At 47.6% G+C, this 19802-nt stretch overlaps 2 protein-coding genes across 2 annotated transcripts; both read left to right on the forward strand.

Moving 5' to 3' along the window:
- The first annotated feature begins 998 nt into the window (after positions 1–998).
- Positions 999–8091, forward strand: RAB33A (RAB33A, member RAS oncogene family). Its single transcript, XM_060249675.1, has 2 exons — positions 999–1278; positions 7503–8091. Exons 1-2 carry the CDS (start codon positions 1084–1086, stop codon positions 7956–7958), a joined length of 651 nt encoding a protein of 216 aa, XP_060105658.1. The 5' UTR covers positions 999–1083; the 3' UTR covers positions 7959–8091.
- Positions 8092–12496: 4405 nt separating this feature from the next.
- Positions 12497–19488, forward strand: RBMX2 (RNA binding motif protein X-linked 2). Its single transcript, XM_060249205.1, has 6 exons — positions 12497–12642; positions 12944–13059; positions 13164–13215; positions 15539–15668; positions 16802–16982; positions 18468–19488. The coding sequence occupies exons 1-6, from the start codon at positions 12593–12595 to the stop codon at positions 19172–19174; spliced, it is 1236 nt and encodes a 411-aa protein (XP_060105188.1). The 5' UTR covers positions 12497–12592; the 3' UTR covers positions 19175–19488.
- Positions 19489–19802: the final 314 nt, after the last annotated feature.

Raw genomic sequence — 19802 nt, forward strand, 5'->3', positions numbered from 1 at the left:
ATTTTTGAAACATGGAGGGTATTTTAGGGAGAGGCACTGGATGCTATGCTGAAAATTCGCCCAGAACCCCAGATACCGACGGATCAATTCTCCATTAGAAGAAGAATTGAAGATTTATACCCTGCCCTTCTCTCTGAATCAGAGACTCAGAGAGGCTTACAATCTCCTATCTCTTCTCCCCCCACAACAGACACCTTGTGAGGTGGGTGGGGCCGAGAGAGCTCTTACAGCAGCTGCCTGTTCAAGGACAACCTCTGCCAAGGCCATTCCAGCAGCTGCAAGTGGAAGAGTAGGGAATCAAACCCGGTTCTCCCAGATAAGAGTCCACACACTTAACCACTACATCAAACTGGCTCTCCTATGGAATCGGTCTCCATAGGGAATAATGGAGTGTCCAGCAGTCATTTCCCTACCCCCCCCCCAAGCGGGCGGAGGGCCTCCAAACCGGGGGATCCCCTGCCTCCATCTGGGGATTGGCAACCCTCTCCCCGCTGCAGCGGGTAGCTTTGGTTTCCTTGCCCCAGGGGGGCGCCTTCTCGGAGACCGGAGGACCAGCCTTTGCTAGGTTGGGCCTGCCAGGCGTCCAAGAACTGCCTGATTTCCTCCTTTCCCCCCCGGTAGTAGCCTGGCTTGCAGCAGCAGGGCCATAGGAGGCGGCTCCGTTGGGCTGGCTGCAGCGGCGGCTACTGATGTTGCTGCGGCTCCGCCTCCGCGGGGCAGGGCGCTGGAAAGCCGGCGGGCGGCAACCAATGGCAGCGCAGCCCGAGGGGCGGCTCCCGACTGGCGAGGCGCGAGTGCTCGGGCGGCTGCAGCTCGCCGGGTAAAGGCGCCTGGCTAGCTGGCGGTTCGTGCAGGCGGGCAGCGCCCAATCCAGTCCACCATGCCGGGCCGCCGCCGCTGCCACCACCACCTCCTCCTCCTCCAGCGTTGTTGCTGCTCTTGCTGAGCCTGGGCGAGGGGCCCGCGGACGCGGCGCGACGTGCGGGCGCGTCCTGTCTCCTGAGCCGGGCGGCGGCCTCGCCTCGCTGCCTTCCCTTCCCGCCGCGCGCGCCGACTGCGCCCCCTCTCCCTCCCGGCGCCGGCATGGAGCTGGAGGCCTCGCTGGAGCAGTCGGTGCAGACGCGCATCTTCAAGATCATCGTCATCGGCGACTCCAACGTGGGCAAGACCTGCCTGACGGTGCGCTTCTGCGGGGGAGCCTTCCCGGCCAGCACCGAGGCCACCATCGGCGTGGACTTCAGGGAGAAGGCGGTGGAGATCGAGGGTGAACACATCAAGGTACCGGCCTAGGGGTTTTTGCAGGGCGCCCCCGGGGGTGTCCTCCTTCCGAGAGGCTTCCCCTCGGGCAGGGGTCGTTTTGTAGAAAAATAGGTGGTGGAGCTCCTGCAGGGATTGTGATGCAGCTGCACCTACTATTCAGCGGACAAGGTGGGGAGGAGGAGGGGGGACCCTCAGGAAGGTTCAGGAGCTGGGCTGCTGCTGAATTCGAGGCCTGCCCTCGGGGTACCGGTTCTTGCAGCGGCCGTGCTGGAAGGAGAGGCCTGACCGTGGGCCTGGCTCTGGGCGCGCCTTCGAGGGGGGGACAAAGAGGTCACGGGCGGGGGGGGGGGGGACGAGGTATTCGTGACTTAAGCAGAGGCACTCAGGGAGGCAAGGGCGTCAAGACCTCCTAGAAACCTTCCTGGTCTGTAGGGACAGTCGCCCACCTTTTCTTCTCCTTCCTCATCCAGCTATCCAAAGGATGGAGAAACAAGGAGCGCCGGGGGGGGGGGGGGACTGCAAGGGAGGGGAAGGCTGGTCTTTTGGGGTGCGGCTTGGCCAAGGGTCAAGGTTGTCAAGAGACAGACGTCAGGACGTAACTGTTTTGCACTGAAAGACTTTCTCGTATTTCCCCTAACCCCCCCCCCCCTGAGTCTTCAGTGGAGGGGGGAAAAACCCAGGGTTGGCTCACACGTGCACCGACGTCACTCGATTACTCACAGCTCCATGATGACTTGCATCTGTACGTGTGAATGAGCCCCTTAAGGAAAACAGACAGCTCCGGGAGGTCATATGGAAAGGCCCTCTGTGGTGTATGTTTGCCCGGGAATCCTTTATGCATGTAATTGGCTAGACAGATTTGTACTTGTGCAAGACCCAGTCCCATAAGCTGTATGATGCTCAGATCTGCTGGGCTTTAAAAAAAAATTTTTTAAGAGGGTTTCTTCGTGGTGCTCTGAGCAAAGGCTGAGGTACAAAAGTGAGTATTTCCATGACGGAGACATGAATCTGTTATGGTGTTGCCTCATGCTGGGGATCACTCCTGCCCCCCCCTCACCCTGCACTAATTGGATTCTTAGCCTGACATTTACAAAGGACTAGGAGCCTTTTGTGTGTGTTCTGAGGGAGGGGGTTTGAAACTGGAAATGCCCCCGGAGGAGCATTGATTTGGCATCATTGAGTTATACAAAGGGAGACCTTGGATATATATATGGTATCTCAACTCTGCAGCATCTCTGCCCAGCTGGACCAATAAAACTCTGAGGGTGCCTACAGGGAAGGTGGGAGAGAGAGAGAGAGAGTTATGACAATCTGCGATAGTTGAGAAGCAAGCATTTAAGTAAAGCAACCTTTGCAGGTTCTTGCTCTGAACTTTTGAGCAAACTGCCTATTGCAAGCTAATACCACCTGTAACAGTGACCAGAGGGCAAGGCTGCTTTCAGTTAGGGAGAGCTTTAAGGATGCTTCCCTTTAGGTGGTACCTGGAGATCTCCGGCTATTACAATTGATTTCCAGACAACCAAAATCACCTGAGGTCACCTGATCTTGAGAGTGGACTCTGTGGCATTATATCCTGCTGAAATCTTTTTTTCCTTCCCAGCCCCTGCCCTCCCCATGCTCCACCCCAAAAATCTCCAGGTATTTTACAACCGAGATCTAGCAGCCCTAATTTGGAGGCCTAATGCCTCCTTCTTTCACTGTTTCTCTGCTCCAAACCCCTTTTCTCCCCCACAGCTGATTACCCCAGCAAGATGTTCAAATGTGTAGTGTTACAGCATCTCCACTAGCATAATTGCACTCTGTTTTTTAAAAATAAAATCCTATATTCTCTAAAAAGAACAATGCTAGGTTCCTTTACGTGCTTTCTATGTCCTGTGGGGTGGGACTGAGGGTGATATAATAGTGACACTCAAACTACCTTCAAAATTGAGGTTCACTGCTAACCATAGTGGGCCATGTCTGTCATGAATGTGGCTACTATGATGCATTGGGCCAAGGAGAACTCCAGCTTGAGGTGAGCTGGATTACTCATGCAACCAAAATGAGGCCATAGTATGGACTGCACTGCTTCAGATAGCTGGTGTGGGGGGGGGATTGCTCTTGAATGCTCTATTGCAGTGGTTCCCAACCTTTTTGGCACCAGGGACCAGTTTTGTGGAAGACAGTTTTTCCATGGACCGAGGGGTGGGGGTGGGGGGGGGGGTGGCACGCGATGGTTTTGGCATGACACAATTGTGGACTTTATTTTGGTGTGGTGGTTAAGTGTGCAGACTCTTATCTGGGAGAACTGGGTTTGATTCCCCACTCCTCCACTTGCAGCTGCTGGAATGGCCTTTGGTCAGCCATAGCTCTTGTAGAGCTGTCCTTGAAAGGGCAGCTTCTGGGAGAGCTCTCTCAACCCCACCCGCCTGGCAGGGTGTCTGTTGTGGGGGAGGAAGATAAAGGAGATGGTGAGCCACTCTGAGATTTGGAGTGAAGGGCAGGATATAAATCCAATGTCATCGTCTTATTATTATTATTATTATTACCTGGTTGATAACAGGTCACGGACCGGTACCGGTCTATGGCCCAGGGGTTGGGGACCCCTGCTGTATTGCATTTGAAACCTCCCTGCCTCTTAAAAGAAGCCAAAGAAAAACAAGCTCAGCAGGCTGCTAAAAATGTCCTTGACGAATTTTCTCTGTTTCTTAATGTGGGGGAACATCCAAAGACAATATTTCTCCCCACCACCAGTGATTTCATTGATACCATTCACTCCACCGCCTTGCTGTGCTGTGTGCAGAACCAGCTCCTCTGTCTGTAGACAAAAAAATATGCCCCTGTTGCTGTTTGGGAAGCTTCTATGCTAGAGGACAAAGGACAAAAGGAGTAGGCAAATAGGGCAAAAGATCAGTGGCTTGAGGTAAGGCAGAGGGATTAAGTGAAGGGAGCACCTTGTTTGTTTTTCAAGAAGTAGACATCTCCCTTCTTTTACTGACTACTGCTGCTCACCTGAATGCCTGTCTTAGTGAGCCAGACTGTCAGATTGGGTGTAAGATTGCCAGCCTCCAGGTGAAGCCGGGAGATCTCCTGGAATTAGAACTCATCTCCAGGAAACAGACACCAGTTACCCTGGAGAAAATGGCTATGGGAGGATGGACTCTGTTGTGGGGGAGGAAGATAAAGGAGATGGTGAGCCACTCAGATTCGGAGTGAAGTCCACCCCCCTCACCCCTTTCCCTCCAGTTTGGTGTAGTGGTTAAGTGCACGGACTCTTATCTAGAAGAACTAGGTTTGATTCCCCACTCCTCCACTTGCACCTGCTGGAATGGCCTTGGGTCAGCCATAGCTCTCTCAAGAGTTGTCCTTGAAAAGGGAGCTGCTGTGAGAGCTCTCTCAGCCCCACCCACCTCACGGGGTATCTGTTATGGGGGGAAGGTAAAGGAGATTGTGACCACTCTGAGACTATGAGATTCAGAGTATAGGGTGGGATATAAATCCAATATCATCTTCTTCCCCAAGATCTCCAAGTATTTTCCAACCCAGAATGGACAACTCTAGACTAGGGCCTAGAAGTCCCAGGTTCAGAGCCATTTAGGACATAAGAACATAAGAGAAGCCATGTTCGATCAGGCCAGTGGCCCATCCAGTCCAACACTCTGTGTCACACAGTGGCAAAAAATTTTATATATACACACACACTGTGGCTTATAGCCACTGATGGACCTGTGCTCCATATTTTTATCTAAACCCCTCTTGAAGGTGGCTATGCTTGTGGGCGCCACCACCTCCTGTGCCAGTGAATTCCACATGTTAATCACCCTTTGGGTGAAGAAGTACTTCCTTTTATCCGTTTTAACCTGTCTGCTCAGCAATTTCATCGAATGTCCACGAGTTCTTGTATTGTGAGAAAGGGAGAAAAGTACTTCTTTCTCTACTTTCTCCATCCCATGCATTATCTTGTAAACCTCTATCATGTCACCCCGCAGTCGACGTTTCTCCAAGCTAAAGAGCCCCAAGCGTTTCAACCTTTCTTCATAGGGAAAGTGTTCCAGCCCTTTAATCATTCTAGTTGCCCTTTTCTGGACTTTCTCCAATGCTATAATATCCTTTTTGAGGTGCGGCGACCAGAACTGCACACAGTACTCCAAATGAGACCGCACCATCGATTTATACAGGGGCACTACTAGATTTACACTACTAGATGACCTTGAGTCTGCTCCTCTCTTTCTTTCAACCTGTCCTGCCTCATAAGGTAGGACAAGAAGGACTCTGCTGCTCTGGGCTCCTTGGGAAGAAGACTGGGGAAAAATTTTATAGGGAGACAGTAGGTAGCACTGGTCTTCTCCATAATACATGAGCTACATAGAAGCAACAAAGGGATAGGGCAGAGGGGAGCACAGTGGAAGGAGGCAAATTTATTGATGCTCCCAACTTGATGACAGTCCCACATTATAACAAAGTAGGAGCCCAGTAGCGCCTTTTAGACCAACCAAGTTTTATTCAGAATGTAGACTTGCATGCACACTTCTTCAGACAAGGAATGAGGTACAGTGAGCAGAGCTAAATGTAGCTGGTGGGCAGTGGTTTAAAATGCAAAGTGGTACAAAGTTAAAATCCAATGACATTAAAACACAAATTGTTTTAACTTTGTACCACTTTGCATTCTAAACCACTGCCCGCCAGCTATATGTAGCGCTGCTCACTGTACCTCATTCCTTGTCTGAAGAAGCGTGCATGCATGCGGAAGCTTACATTCTGAATAAAACTTTGTTGTTCTTAAAGGTGCTACTGGACTCCTACTGTGTTCTTTTGATTCAGACCAACAGGGCTGCCCACCTGGATCTAGCCCCATATTATGTTTGGAAGAGGTGCAAGATGGTACCCTTACTGAATGTAAGCGGGACTGGAGTGTGGACAATGCCTGGATGGAAGTCTCTCCCTAAATGGGAGAGCCAGTTTGGTGTAGTGGTTAGGAGCGCGGACTCTAACCTGGGAGAACCAAGTTTGATTCCCCACTCCTCCACATGCACCTGCTGAGTCAGTCACAAGTTCTCTTAGAGTTGTTCTCTCAAGAGCAGTTTCTGTTAGAGCTCTCTCAGCCTCACCAACCTCACAGGGTGTCTCTTCTGGGGAGGGAAAGGAGATTGCAAGCCTCTTTGGGACTCCTTTGGGTAATGAAGGGTGTGGTGTAAATCCAATTTCCTCCTCCTTCCTCTTCTTCGAATTCTTTTATGGAAGAAAAGTGGGATATGTTGTCCTGATGCTCAGTCGATCATAGAACATTTATTAGGTATTACAAACACTAAATGATCTAGAATACTACATAGCCAGTTAGCACAAATGTACACATCAGAAAGTACACTGATAAGTGATCGTAAACGTAGATAAAATAGAGATAAAATTATTCATGATCATTCACAACCAACCCATAGATCCTCACAGCAGCTAAGAAATAACCTTACATCACTTGATTGGTGTTGTAAGGATTCCAAGCAAATAAAAGGTATAAAAACCTTTATCTCCCTAAATGGGTTAAAAACCCTAAAAACAAGCCCTTCATCTGGGTAACCCTGACATTTTTGTAAGAGAGGGCTCATTATGGAGTTCCTCAACTCAGTATAAAAGCTACAATATAACAAGTCATGGGGTAAAAATTCAGGAATCCCTGCCCTATGCAGACAGCAAGAACAGTTCAGCAATGGGATCAGAGGTGATGAGCTCCCCCTTAATGGCAGTCTTCAAGCAGCAGCTGGCAAACACTGAGCAAAGATGTGTTAGGCTGATTCCGCCATTGAGTATGGGGTTGGACTTGATGGCCGGTGTGGCCCTTCCAACTCTATGGTTCTCTTTGTCTTTATGCTGTTTCAATGGCTTGTTTGATCATTCTTGCATTACTTGTTGTTGTTCTTGCTGAGCAACCCCGAGCAGGTCTCTGGAGAGGGGCTGTAACTATTTTCTACATAAAATGTAATCAACAGTAAAAGAAGGGGTAGGTCTTCCCATGCTTAGTTTCTAGGATGCTTCAAATATAGTCATGTGACATGCAATCATTCTCCGAGTCTTAAAAGGTCCTGAATGTTCCAAAATAAATGGAGAAACCTGCAAGGCTTTTTAAGCTTCAGATTTGTGACTCTGGATATTTGCAGCGCTAATAATGTACTTTCCACGCTGTGCACTGAATCTAACTGGAAAGCTGGCTAGACTGTGCAAACTCTCTGCCTTTTTTATTAGCTCAACAGGAACTCTGTCTTTTTCTTCAGGTGCAGGTGTGGGACACAGCCGGCCAGGAGAGGTTCCGGAAGAGCATGGTAGAGCACTACTACCGCAACGTGCATGCTGTCGTGTTTGTCTACGATGTCACCAAGATGGCATCCTTCCTCAACTTAAAGACCTGGATTGAAGAGTGCAATGGCCACGCCGTCCCTGCACTTGTCCCAAAGGTGCTTGTCGGAAACAAGTGTGACTTGCGAGACCAGATCCAGGTGCCATCCAGTTTGGCCTTGAAGTTTGCCGACGCTCACAATATGCTTTTATTTGAAACCTCTGCCAAGGACCCCAAAGAAAGCCAGAACGTGGAGTCTATTTTCATGTGCCTGGCTTGTCGGCTGAAGGCTCAGAAGTCTCTGCTTTATCGGGACATGGAGAGACAGCAAGGGAGGGCCCAGAAAATGCAGCTCTTGCCAGATGCTAGTGGCAAAAATTCCTGTCCTTGCTGAACTGTGGAGGTTTTCACTCCTGACCACTTAATGAAGCAGGGCAGGTGGTTTTGTGCCTGCACAAACTGAACAAAGCCCTGCTGGTCTCAATCTAAGATAATGTTAAATTAATAAAAATTTGTATGGCTCACAACTGGTTTGGGTGTAACTTTTATCCTTACAGGTTTGCATTTTGAGGCAGGCAGGGAAGAAGCCATTATCCAACATTCTCAACTATTTGGTTGTACCAGTCTCCCTGGCTGAGTTAACCACGCTGCTTACATCACAGAATAGAGTCTGCTGGCCACATTCAATGATCTTAATGTTGATAGAGGGCAAGTCACCCCCACCAGGTTTGCAAAAACATGGGACAAAATAGTGAATCTTTGTTTTAACAACATAAGAACATGACAGCCAGTTTGGTGTAGTGGTTAAGTGCGCGGACTCTTATCTGGGAGAACCGAATTTGATTCCCCACTCCTTCACATGCACCTGCTGACCTTGGGTCAGCCACAAATTCTCTCAAAGCCGTTCTGCTTTGTCAGCCCTACCTACCTCACAGGGTGTCTGTTGTGGGAAGGGGAAGGAGATTGTAAACTGCTCTGAGACTTCTGGTAGTGAAGGGCAGGGTATAAATCCAATCTCTACATCATCATCAGTGGGTAGCTCGCCACTGCATGGGAACTTAGAATACATATGACCTGCCGCTTAACCAGAATGAGAAGCAGAGTGTTGTCCTTATTCCAGATGATTCAAGGGCCAGCACAGTATAACATAGATGGCTGAACTTTGTGTGTGAACAGATGGTTAGGGAAGCGTTCATTTATCAGGAACATGGATACAGCAATGTAAGGCTTAGGGTACATTAGCAACTCCACTGGTTATTTGGCCCTTTACATCACCCATGTCAGTTTACCGACAAATGCAACCTGTAGATTGTAGGTTAAGTTTCCTGGAGGAGCTATTGTCCCATTCTAGTAAAGTATGTAAGGAGAAGAGAGGGAGAGAAGCAGTGAATGGATCTGGAGGCATGAATCTGCTGGTTTATTAATAATAATAATAAATAATATTAGATGTTCCTCATCTGGACAGTCGGGTTGGAATGCAATTTGGAGTTTCCTGCTTAAGCTCCAGACTTCCTTGGGTCACTTCTGAGAAGGAAATCATATGAACTGAATCAATAATTAATAATATGGTTCCTTTTCTCACTGGAGTGAACTGTTACAATGGAGGGGAGACATGAGCGTAGGAAGACACCATGTCATTTAGCAGCTCGACATGAATCTTTCTTCAGAAATCACTAGAACAGTGTGTAGATCCACCCCTGCGGATCTGGCTTCCTTTTTGTTGCAGTAGCATTCAGCTCTATCCTTGAAAGATGAATTTGCTAGCAGACAACTGAGTTACCAGAGTGTGTTGTGCAGGGCCACCTTGACACTTCCAGGTAAGATTTTCTTCCAGCCTAAGGGAAACTGTAACCATTTTGCACATGGTTTAGACTGTGGTCAGCAGCTCCTTGCCCTACATTTCTCTAGCTGTTGTGCAGGAATACTAGATTCAGTTTCTATAAAATACGGGTTACAGACCTGGCCTTGATAGCTACTGAGGTTAAAATATGTAAAATTGTCCTAGTCTTCAGGTCAGTAGTCAAATAGTTCAGGCCAGTTGCCTACACTAGGAAAGATTTATTTCCTTCTGTCCATAATTTCAGGAGGGAGTCCTGCAACTTTTGGTACTGATACAGCAGATCAGAAGCATAATAAGCCTAATGTAGTGATTGTTCCTCAGGAAGAACTGAAAGCTTAGCGGATCCGTGAATTAGCAGTATCTTTGAGACTGTCTGCTTTTGCTCCCACCTTGTTACTTTTTCCTTCCCTGTGTCAACTGGCAATGTTTTAGGAGCAGGATGAGCCTGGAGCTAATTTTATCTATTGACTTCATTCATAGTCTGCCTCCTCCCTGAGACTCAAGGTGGATTATGCAATTGAACACAATGCAGTTTCAAAGTTAAAATGTTGAACAAGGCTTATATTATAGGATGCTGAACTGTCAGAAGTCAGCAAATGAAGGCACCTTCAGTCTAGTACAAATTATGCTTCTGCCCTCTAAATGAGGAGAAAGGTCCTTTGGTAGCTGCAGCAGAGAATTTTATTTGAGTCTGAATAGCAAGATGTCATCTTACAAGAATTGTAATCACTTCATTTATTCAGATATTTCTACTCTTTCCCCCTCCCATGGGGATCTACAGTGGCTTAAAATATTGTTCTCTTCCCCTCCATTTTCTGTTCACAACAACCCTGTGAGATAGATCAGGCAGCAAGAGATAGAATGAAAATACCTTAGGGGCCATTAGTGATCATTAATGGCAGGCAGGAATTTGAACCTGGCTGTCCGATATACTAGTCCAATGCTCTAACCGGTACAACATGCTTGTTCTTATCACAGATAGGAACTGGGCCAAGCATTAATGAGGCTTTCTGTTTCTTTGAGAATTTTTTTGTTGTATTCCAACTAGGTTCATATCATTGGTAAATATATTTAAATTTAACTAAATGTCAGTACACCATTTCAATGTAATTCAGACTGAAAAAATAAAAGGTGTGCAAGGCAAACAGAAGTTACAAGAGTTTGCATCACAGGCTGATGAGCAAACCAGAACAACCTTTGCCTTATACCAGGGTGGCCAAACTGTGGCTCAAGCCACATGTGTCTCTTTCATGTATATAATGCGGCTCTTGAACACACACACACACAACACCCTGTCTGCTGTCTTGGAGAAGGCATTTGTCTCTTTAAATCACTTCTCCAAGTCAGAATGCATTTAAAGTTGCTTTCTTTTCACCTCTCTCCCTCAATCTATTTTCCTTCCTTCCAGCAGGTCTCAATCATCTGACTGTCATGCCTCGTGATTCCCAAACATCTGATGTTTATTATATGTGGCTCTTACATTAAATAAGTTTGGCCACTCCTGCCTTATACACAGGCAAACCAGAAATAAGCAAGGAGGCAACAGTGGTACAGAAGGCAGTGCAGTAGCTTCTTTGATGCCCTCTTCGGTTGGGAAGGTTAAAGCTGGATTTGCCTGTTCAGACTTCTCATGAATCATTAATAAAGAAAAGTTGGGTGCAGAAAAAAAAACCTCCCAAAATAAAACAGAATACGGAAGAGTTTGATTGAGGGAATAGCTGCAGTCATGTCCAATGTTCCCTCTAAGCTTCAGAGTCTTGTGAGCAGAAATTCTATTTTGTGAGCTACTGGCAATAAAGTTGTGAGCTACACCATAAATTAGTGTGCTCTGGGCTCATCCTTCCTGTGCTAAGACAAAAATGTGTTTGCTGGAGACTAAAAATCTGTGAGCTAGCTCACCCAAACTCAACTTAGGGGGAACACTGGTCATGTCCCATTTTGATCCACATAGTACTAGTGAAGATTGGAGGAGAGGGCTGTGGTGTTTAGGATTTTTGGGGGGAGGTATGCTATGTATTTAAATGCTATGTAGCTATTTAAATATAAAAGCTTTTCTTTTGTTTTCAGTATTTATACCTCATTTGAGGGGATTCCCCCCTCCCCGGGTAGGCAGGAGGGCCATCTGCTATGTTCAGCAATACAAGTTCTGTAACTAAACATAGTAACTTCTACGCTGTCATTCATGGGCCGAGTAAAAAACCCCAAAAACATATTGACTTTTTCTTTCAGGTCTTTCCGTCGAACTAATTTGTTATGAGGGCCGGATCTGACATAAATGAGACCTTGAGGGACTGGGCCATATCGGACTGGATCATGTGTGTACCTATTTAAGATTAGGTAGCAGATATATAAATGTTATAAAGAACACAAACACAAATAATATTTTTAAAAAACTTAAAACATGCTTAAAACGTTAGCACTCATTGGTCTTAAAAGTGCTTTCTTTGTATTTCTCCCATGGGATCCAGGGAACTGGGCAAAGGAAGCTCTGGTTCTTTCCTTCCTTCCCCAGGGACTGGTGGCGGGGAGGGGGGGAGGGAGAGGAAGCCTCAGTCAATAGAAGAAAAAGAGACTTGGCTCAGTAGCTCTGCTGTGCGATTGAGCCTGGCAAAGCAAGCTCTCCTTCCCTCCCCTTTCTCCCCAAGGGAGGAGCCTCAGCGAATGGGGGAAACAGAGGTTTTGCTCTGTAGCTCCTGTGTGATTGAGCAAGCCTTGCAAAGCAAGCTGTGATACAGAAGAAAGCAAGAGAGAGAGAGAGGAGGAAGCAGATGACAGCCAGTTGCTCGGGGGCCTGATAGGAGCCCTCCGGGGACCTGATTCGGCCTTTGAACTGCATGTTTGACACCGCTGTCTAAATGCAACATGTCCCGCTTTTCTGTCTTCTTCCCTCCCCACCCCACAGCATCCCCTTTGCCAACCTTTCGAACGCGCCTGCGAGGCTTCCATTACAAGCCAGGGCAGAAAACAGGAAAAATATGGCTTCAAGGGCTGCTACCTGTAAGCATGCGCAGCTTCTTGCAAACAACCACCAATGGCTGATCGCGTTTCACCCAGAGCACCGTTTTCAATCAGACGCAGAATCTAAAGGGGCGTGGAATAGGAAGCTGGAGAAAGAGAGATTTGGATTGGTTACTCTTCAGGCGACTCGCCCAAGAGGCGGGTTCGTCACGTTCGCACAGCCCGCTGGAATGTTTAGGGCATGCGCAGAGCGACAGGTGAAGGCGCCGGGTAACATGAAGTAGGTTGGTGGAAAGGGGGGGGGGGGGGGGTTGGAATGGGTCTGTACCAGGAGTGTGTGAAGTGATAACACGGAAGAGTACCTCTAAGCGTGTGCAGAGTGCCTTCACATCCCAGTTAACTAATTGCGTATCCCTGGGCGAAGTTTGGGGATTCTGGGCTTTCAAAACGGTGTGTGTGTCTTCTGCGTAGGCTTGAGGCCCCAATGCTTCTCTTTAGAAGCTCTTTAGACATGTGGCAAGGTAGGGCGAAAGGTACTACGAAGATGCCTGAACTGAGTATTTTCTGTTCATCTTCTTTAGCCCGCTGACCAAAGTGAAGCTGATCAATGAGCTGAACGAGCGTGAAGCCCAGCTGGGTGTGCAAGAGAAAGTATCCTGGCATGCTGAGTATAGTGACAGCGCATGGGTGTTTGTGGGTATGCATCAGGCAATGAGGCAGGGTTGGGTGGCCAACCCCTGCAGCAGCGGTGGCTCAAAGTGTGTCAAAAACGCACTTATCAGATTCTGCTGTTTCTTCCAGGGGGTTTACCATACGAGCTGACTGAAGGAGACATCATCTGTGTCTTTTCACAGTAAGTAGAACTTTTTTGCCCAGACTTGGATGCTTTAGGCTAGCGCAATTTTGGAAGCTAAGCAGGATCAGTAGTTGGATTGGACACCACTGAGGAAATCCAGGGTTGCTATGCTGGGGTATCTGAAGAAGTGAGCAGTAACTCACAATAGCTCATACCCTGCCACAAGTTTTGTTATTTAAGGTGCTACTAAACTCTGTCTCTTTTGTAATGCCACAAACAGACTAACACAGCTACCCATCTTGACCTAAACCAACTGTGTTCATATCTTGACTTGAAAACCGTATAGGGTCAGCTGTGGCTTGACAGCATATTCCATTCAGAACACCCTCCTTACCCATGTTGATAGCTGAGAGGTATAGATCTCAGTTTGGTGCAGTGGTTGAGTGTGTGGACTCTTATCTGGGAAAACCAGGTTTGATTCCCCACTCCTCCACTTGCAGCTGATGGAATGGCCTTGGGTCAGCCATAGCTCTCCCAGAGTTGTCCTTGAAAGGGCAGCTTCTGTGAGAGCTCTCTCAGCCCCACCTACCTTACATTATGTTTGCTGTGGGGGAGGAAGGTAAAGGAGATTGTGAGATGCTCTGAGACTCTGATTCAGAGAGAAGGGTGGGGTATAAATCTATGGTCTTCATCTCTGCCCTGATGCCCTTTGGCTACAATCCTGACACGGAATATTTACCTTGATTTCTGTCTCTCACTATCCTCAAAGTATCTTGTTCTAGTTCATGTCTTTAGACAGTCGTCAAACACTGTGACAATAAAATATATTCAAATAAAACAGCCATTAAAGGAATCCTTTACTCATCCCTAGGGTTGCCAAGTCCAATTCAAGAAATATCTGGGGACTTTGGGGGTGGAGCCAGGAGACTTTGGGGGTGGAGCCAGGAGACATTGGGGCGGAGCCAGGAACAAGGATGTGACAAGCATAACTGAACTCCAAGAGAGTTCTGGCCATCACATTTAAAGGGACAGCACACCTTTTTAAATGTCTTCCTTCCATAGGAAATAATGAAGGATAAGGGCACCTTCTTTTGGGGCTCATAGAATTGGACCCCCTGCTCCAATCGTTTTGAAATTTGGGGGATACTTTGGGGAGAGGCACTAGATACTATATTGAAAATTTGGTGCCTCTACCTCAAAAAACAGCTCCCCCAGAGCCCCCGAAACCTCCAGATCAATTCCCCATTATACCCTATGAGAAGACGTTTTCCTCTCCACCCCCTCCCCCTCCCCCCTGCCCCCCCCCTGTTTCTGGGAAATCTGATGCAGGGGACAGAACTCACTCACCTCCGGAGGTGCAAAGGCACATGGTCCTTTGGGGGCGTGGCTGGGCTCCCCTCCCTTCACCGGCCAGCTGACTGGGGGCGGGAAGCAGCCTGAGAAAACGGAAGAGCTCTGGCTGCTGCGATCGGGGCTGGGTGGGAAGGGCTGCCGTTCTCCCCCCCCGCCTCCCCCCGCTTTCCCTTTTATGGCCAGCGGGGGGAGGAGGCTCCAAATCTGGAGTCTCCAGGCCTAGCGGGGGATTTGGGAACCCTACTCATCCCTGTTATATGTTTCCTCTAAGAAAGGACCCAAGTTACATCTGGAAGACACATGTTTGGGTCACAGGGAGAAGAAAGTTCCACAGCTGGCTAGTGAACATCAAGGATGTCTTTTTGTGGACTGTTGATATGTTAGCCTACTACCCACAGATCAGTGTTAAGAGCCATCTTTTGGCTTGTGGTAGCACACATCCTAGAGGTTCTTTCTCTGCATGTGATGTTACCTTTGAGGAAGGGCTGGAGGACTAGAAGATAGATTTGTTAACCATGATAGGTACATGGAACATCCTTGGTCAAAGGCAGTATACTGAAAAGCAAATGTGTGGTGTAGTGGTTTTGAGGACTAGACTAGTATATAGGAGACCCAGACTCAAATCCCCTCTCATGCCATGGACGCTCACTGGGAGATGTTGGGCCAGACATACTCTTTCATCCTAATGTACCTCGCAGTGTTGTTGTAAGGATAAAATGAAGGTGAGGAGAACAATGTAAACCACTTTGGGTCCCCACGGGAGAACGATGGGGTACAAATTAATAATTAAAAAAGAGGTTCTCACCATGCTTTGTTTTATAAATGCTGGCCACATTTGGAAACAGGATGCTGCAGTAGATGAATCTTCGGCCTAATCCAGGAAAGCAACACTTTTATATTAATAGTCCTGATTAAAAAGTAGAATTGTGTTTTTCTCAGCAACATGAGAAGTGCTGCAGAAGAATTTGAAATGTTTTTGGAGAACTGCTGGTGAGAAGACATTTAACCTGCTTGAGTTCCCCTTCAGGTATGGGGAAATTGTGAACATCAACCTGGTACGTGATAAGAAGACAGGGAAATCCAAAGGCTTTTGCTTCATTTGCTATGAAGATCAGCGAAGCACCATTCTTGCCGTAGACAACTTCAATGGGATCAAGGTACAGTTGACAGGGAAGGAAAAGCCAGTGTAAGGCCCAGTGGCACCTTAAAATGTATACCAGCACACGGTTTTGAGAGTTAGCTGCTCACTTTATCAGATGCATCTCACTCATGATAGCTTATGCTGCAATAGGTTTTGTGGCTCTTTGAGCTGCCACTGCAGTTTAATTTTGTTAAAATGGATTTACCTCCTGCGGAGGTTTTTGCCAAAATGTCTGTTATCTCTGTGGCAGTGCTCTGAGGCTTGAAGCAGAGTGGAAACAACATGTCTTAAAGGCCCTTTCTCCTGTTATGAAGTTACAGGACACGTAAAGCTCTCACTTAGCTTGGTGTTGTCTATTCTGAGTGGCAGCAACTCTCCATGGGCTTTGAGAACACCTGATACCCAAGATAACTTTAAAATGTCTCCTTTTGACATAGGAGGAAGTTGTGAGGATTTACGAAGGCACCTTTAATGAGTCAGAGTGTTGCTTCTTCTGCCCCAGTACTTTCTATTTGGACAGGCAGTAACTCTCCATTCCTGCTACATGAAATCTTTCCCCTCCCTTTTCAATTGGGAACTAAATCTAGGACCTTTTGCATGCCAAGCAAGCATTATTCTACTGCTGAGCTGTAGGTCTCTGCCAGAGTCTTTTCCAGTTAAAGAGGATCAGGTAGGAGGTGCTGTAAAAAGACCTCAACTGGAGACCCTTGAGAGGAGCTGCCAGTCTGAGTAGACAGTATTGACTTTGATGGACCCATGTCATGATTTGGTATAAGGTAACTTTGTGTGCGTCAAGGCTGTTTGGCGTCTTATGAAGCATTTAGTTGATGTATGTGCTTCTCCCATGAGTCATGATAAGAGAGCCAGTTTGGTGTAGTGGTTAAGTGCACAGACTCTTATTTGGGAGAACCGGATTTGATTCCCCACTCCTTCACGTGCACCTGCTGATGTGACTGTGAGTCAATCACAAATTCTCACAGAGCTGTTCTGCTCAAGGGCAGTTTCAGTCAGAGCTCCCTCAGCTCCACCTACCTCACAGGGTGTCCATTGTGGGGTAGGGAAGGGAAAGGAGATTGTAAGATGCTCTGAGATTCCTTTGGGTAAGTAAAGGGCAGGGTATAAATCCAATCTCTTCTTCTCTGTTGACAGATCAAAGGAAGGACAATTCGTGTGGACCATGTAGCTAACTATCGTCCTCCCAAAGACTCTGAGGATATTGATGACATAACCAAAGCCCTCCGGGAAAAAGGATGTGGCATTAAAACACCTCCCCCCAGTTCACCTGAATCCTCAGAAGATGAGGAAGTGGAAGTGAAGAAGCACAAAAAAGGTGACGGCCCAGTGTGAATGAGCAAGAGAGAGCGTGCATGGAAGTATCTTGTATGTCTCTTTGAAGATTCCAAGGTTTTGAAAGGCCTAAATATGATTCCTAGATGGAAATATAGGCCAAGACTGGCAGAGCATGCAGGGAAATCTGCAGCCATGTCACCAATCTGCTGCCCTGGTTTATTGAGCTCTTTAGCTCAGCTAGGGTGAGGTGTGGTTGGCTAGAGGCTTGTTAGTTTTGATAGCTTGGAGAAGGTAGATGAGGAGGAGCTGGAATGCTGTTTCCTGGTTTTTGAAGATCTACTTCCACAGAAAATGTTAAATGTAAATGTATTTATCCTGATTTCCAGCCCAAAGTTGGCTCACAAACCAGCTCACAGGATAGAAAATTTAATGCAAATAATAAAATTCAATACAATATTCCTTGAGGAAGGGAATTCTCAGCGGGGAGCTGAATTCAGGCATGGCAGGGAGAGGCCTCATGGCTTCCTGGGCTTTCGCCGATGGTGGCAGTTGAAAGGTGGAGGGAGGATGGTGTTCAGCTGGCCCTGAGCACAATACAGGTGGGATTTCGTACTTTTTCTTCTCCTGCAAGACAATCCCTCATTGATGGCTGTCATTACCAGAGCTTTTTTTGTAGCAGGAACTCTTTTGCATATTAGGCCACACACCCCTGATGTAGCCAATCCTCCAAGAGCCTGTAAGCTTTTGGAGGATTCACTATATCAGGGAGTGTGGCCTAATATTTAAAGGAGTTCTAGCTACAAAAGAAGCCCTGGTCATTACAATTTACAGTTATTAATAAAGTTTCAGGGCAACAGTCTCTGCTCGGTGTGTAGGGCAGAACTTTAACTGCTAGCTGGTGGGGTATAGTGTCAGACTGTGACCTGGGTTCAAATTCCTGCTCTGCAATGAAGCTAGCTTGGTGATCTTGGACCAGTCGTTTATACTCAGCCTAACCCAGGGGTGGCCAAACTTGCTTAACACAAGGACCACATAGAATAAATCTAAAATGTTAGAGAGCCACAAGACATGAATGTCGGATGTTTGAGAGCCACAAGACAGGAAGGAAAGAAGGCAGGCTAATAGATGCGGGAGGGAGGGAAAAAGCAACTTTAACTTTAAATGCAATCTCCAAGCCAGTGGCTGGCTTGGCTTGGAGAAGGATTTAAAGAGAGAAATACCTACTCCAAGCTGGCCAATGGCGTTTTGAGAGTCAAACAATATGTGTGAAAGAGCCACATGTGGCTCCTGAGCTGCAGTTTGGCCACTCCTGGCCTAACCCTATCCTGCTGGATCGTTAGGGTAGAATGGAGAAGGAGGAAGGGTGAAGTCAAGATATACTAAATAGATAATAATTTAGTCCTGGTATTATTCCCTGTCTGGGAATGCTGGACAGAAAATAGTTGGGGGCTGAGATGCTAGGACAGAGTGAAATGGACATCTCCAGAAGGCTTTTAGATATCAATCTGTTTCTCCTCCTCTAAAGAAAAAAGCAAGAAGAAGAAAAAAGAAAAGAAAGAGCATCGGAAACGTATGAAAGAGGAGCTCCCTGCAGATGCACCACCTGCTAAAGCCAAGATCAAAGTGGAGAGGGAAGATCCAGGCTATGAACGATATGCTGGTGCAAGTCAGCAAACCTCGAGCTCCTCTGGGCACAAACCCGCCAGCTGGGCAGTGCAAGAACAAGAACTCATGTATGAACGTGTGAGAGAGAGGTCAAGAGAGAGAGGCGGGCAAGGTAAAAGAGAAAGATCTCCAGAAAGGGATCAGAGAGGAGAGGGATCTCGAGACAAGGGCAGAGAAAGGCATTGGCACGACCAGAGAGAGGGATCTGGAGAGAAGTTTCAAGAGAAAGTCAGAGAGAGGGACCAGCAGGATCAGAGAGAGGGGTCTCGAGAGAGGGGCCGGTATGATCAGAGAGAGCGGTCTCGAGAGAGGGGCTGGCAAGATCAGAGGGAGGGGTCTCGAGAGAAGGTCAGAGATTGGGACCGGCAGGATCAGAGGGAGGGGTCTCGAGAGTGGGGCACAGAGAGGGGCTGGCAGGATCAGAGAACATCTCATGTCGACCGGGGTGAGGAGAAGCATAAGAAAACAGAAGACAGAACGAGAGCAGCAGAAAGCAGGAGATCCCGAGAGCGATGGGAGAACAGAGACAAACCACCCAGGGAGAAGGAGTCTTCCAGACACTACTAACCTTCGTGTTCCACCTTTGCAAGTGCAAACAGACACAAGGGGGGTGGGGGTGGACCTACTGCTGCACCAGCTCAGTGAAAAGAGGGAGAGAGCCCTGGCTGCTGGCAGGAATTTCTCTGCAGCTCTGTGCTGCTCTGCTTGGCAGAAAAAGGCCCAAGAACTGAACTCTTCGGATTCATTGGTCTGGACATGAGAGAGCTGCTGGGGACCATCTTCACTTTGGCCAGAATGGTGTGGCTTGGGTATCTTTTTTTTTAAACACATTATGTAGAAACTCAGATTTAATAAATGTGCTTCAAGCATTTGCAACAGCCCACACTGATATATTTCTGAAGACTGTGGTACATCCAAAGTTGCCATTCTGTTTGGCCTCTCATGTATCCTGTTGAGTCAGGCAGTGGAAACGCTTGAGGACGGGTATGTTTTACTGCCCAGAGAATGTTCACTGGAGAGCAAGGAGGCAGCATAGCCGGCATCTCTCTGCCAAACGGGATATGTAACCTCGGGGGTCTGAGAGCTTCGCTTGCAAGGACTCTTGACACAAGTTGGGCCAGCCTGTTCTGTGGAGCCACTAAACTTATCCTTGAAGGTGGGTGGGTTACCTTCAATCAGGGCTTTTTTTTATATA

This window comes from Heteronotia binoei, chromosome 11, assembly GCF_032191835.1.
Source record: "Heteronotia binoei isolate CCM8104 ecotype False Entrance Well chromosome 11, APGP_CSIRO_Hbin_v1, whole genome shotgun sequence".
Classification (NCBI taxonomy): Eukaryota; Metazoa; Chordata; class Lepidosauria; order Squamata; family Gekkonidae; genus Heteronotia; species Heteronotia binoei.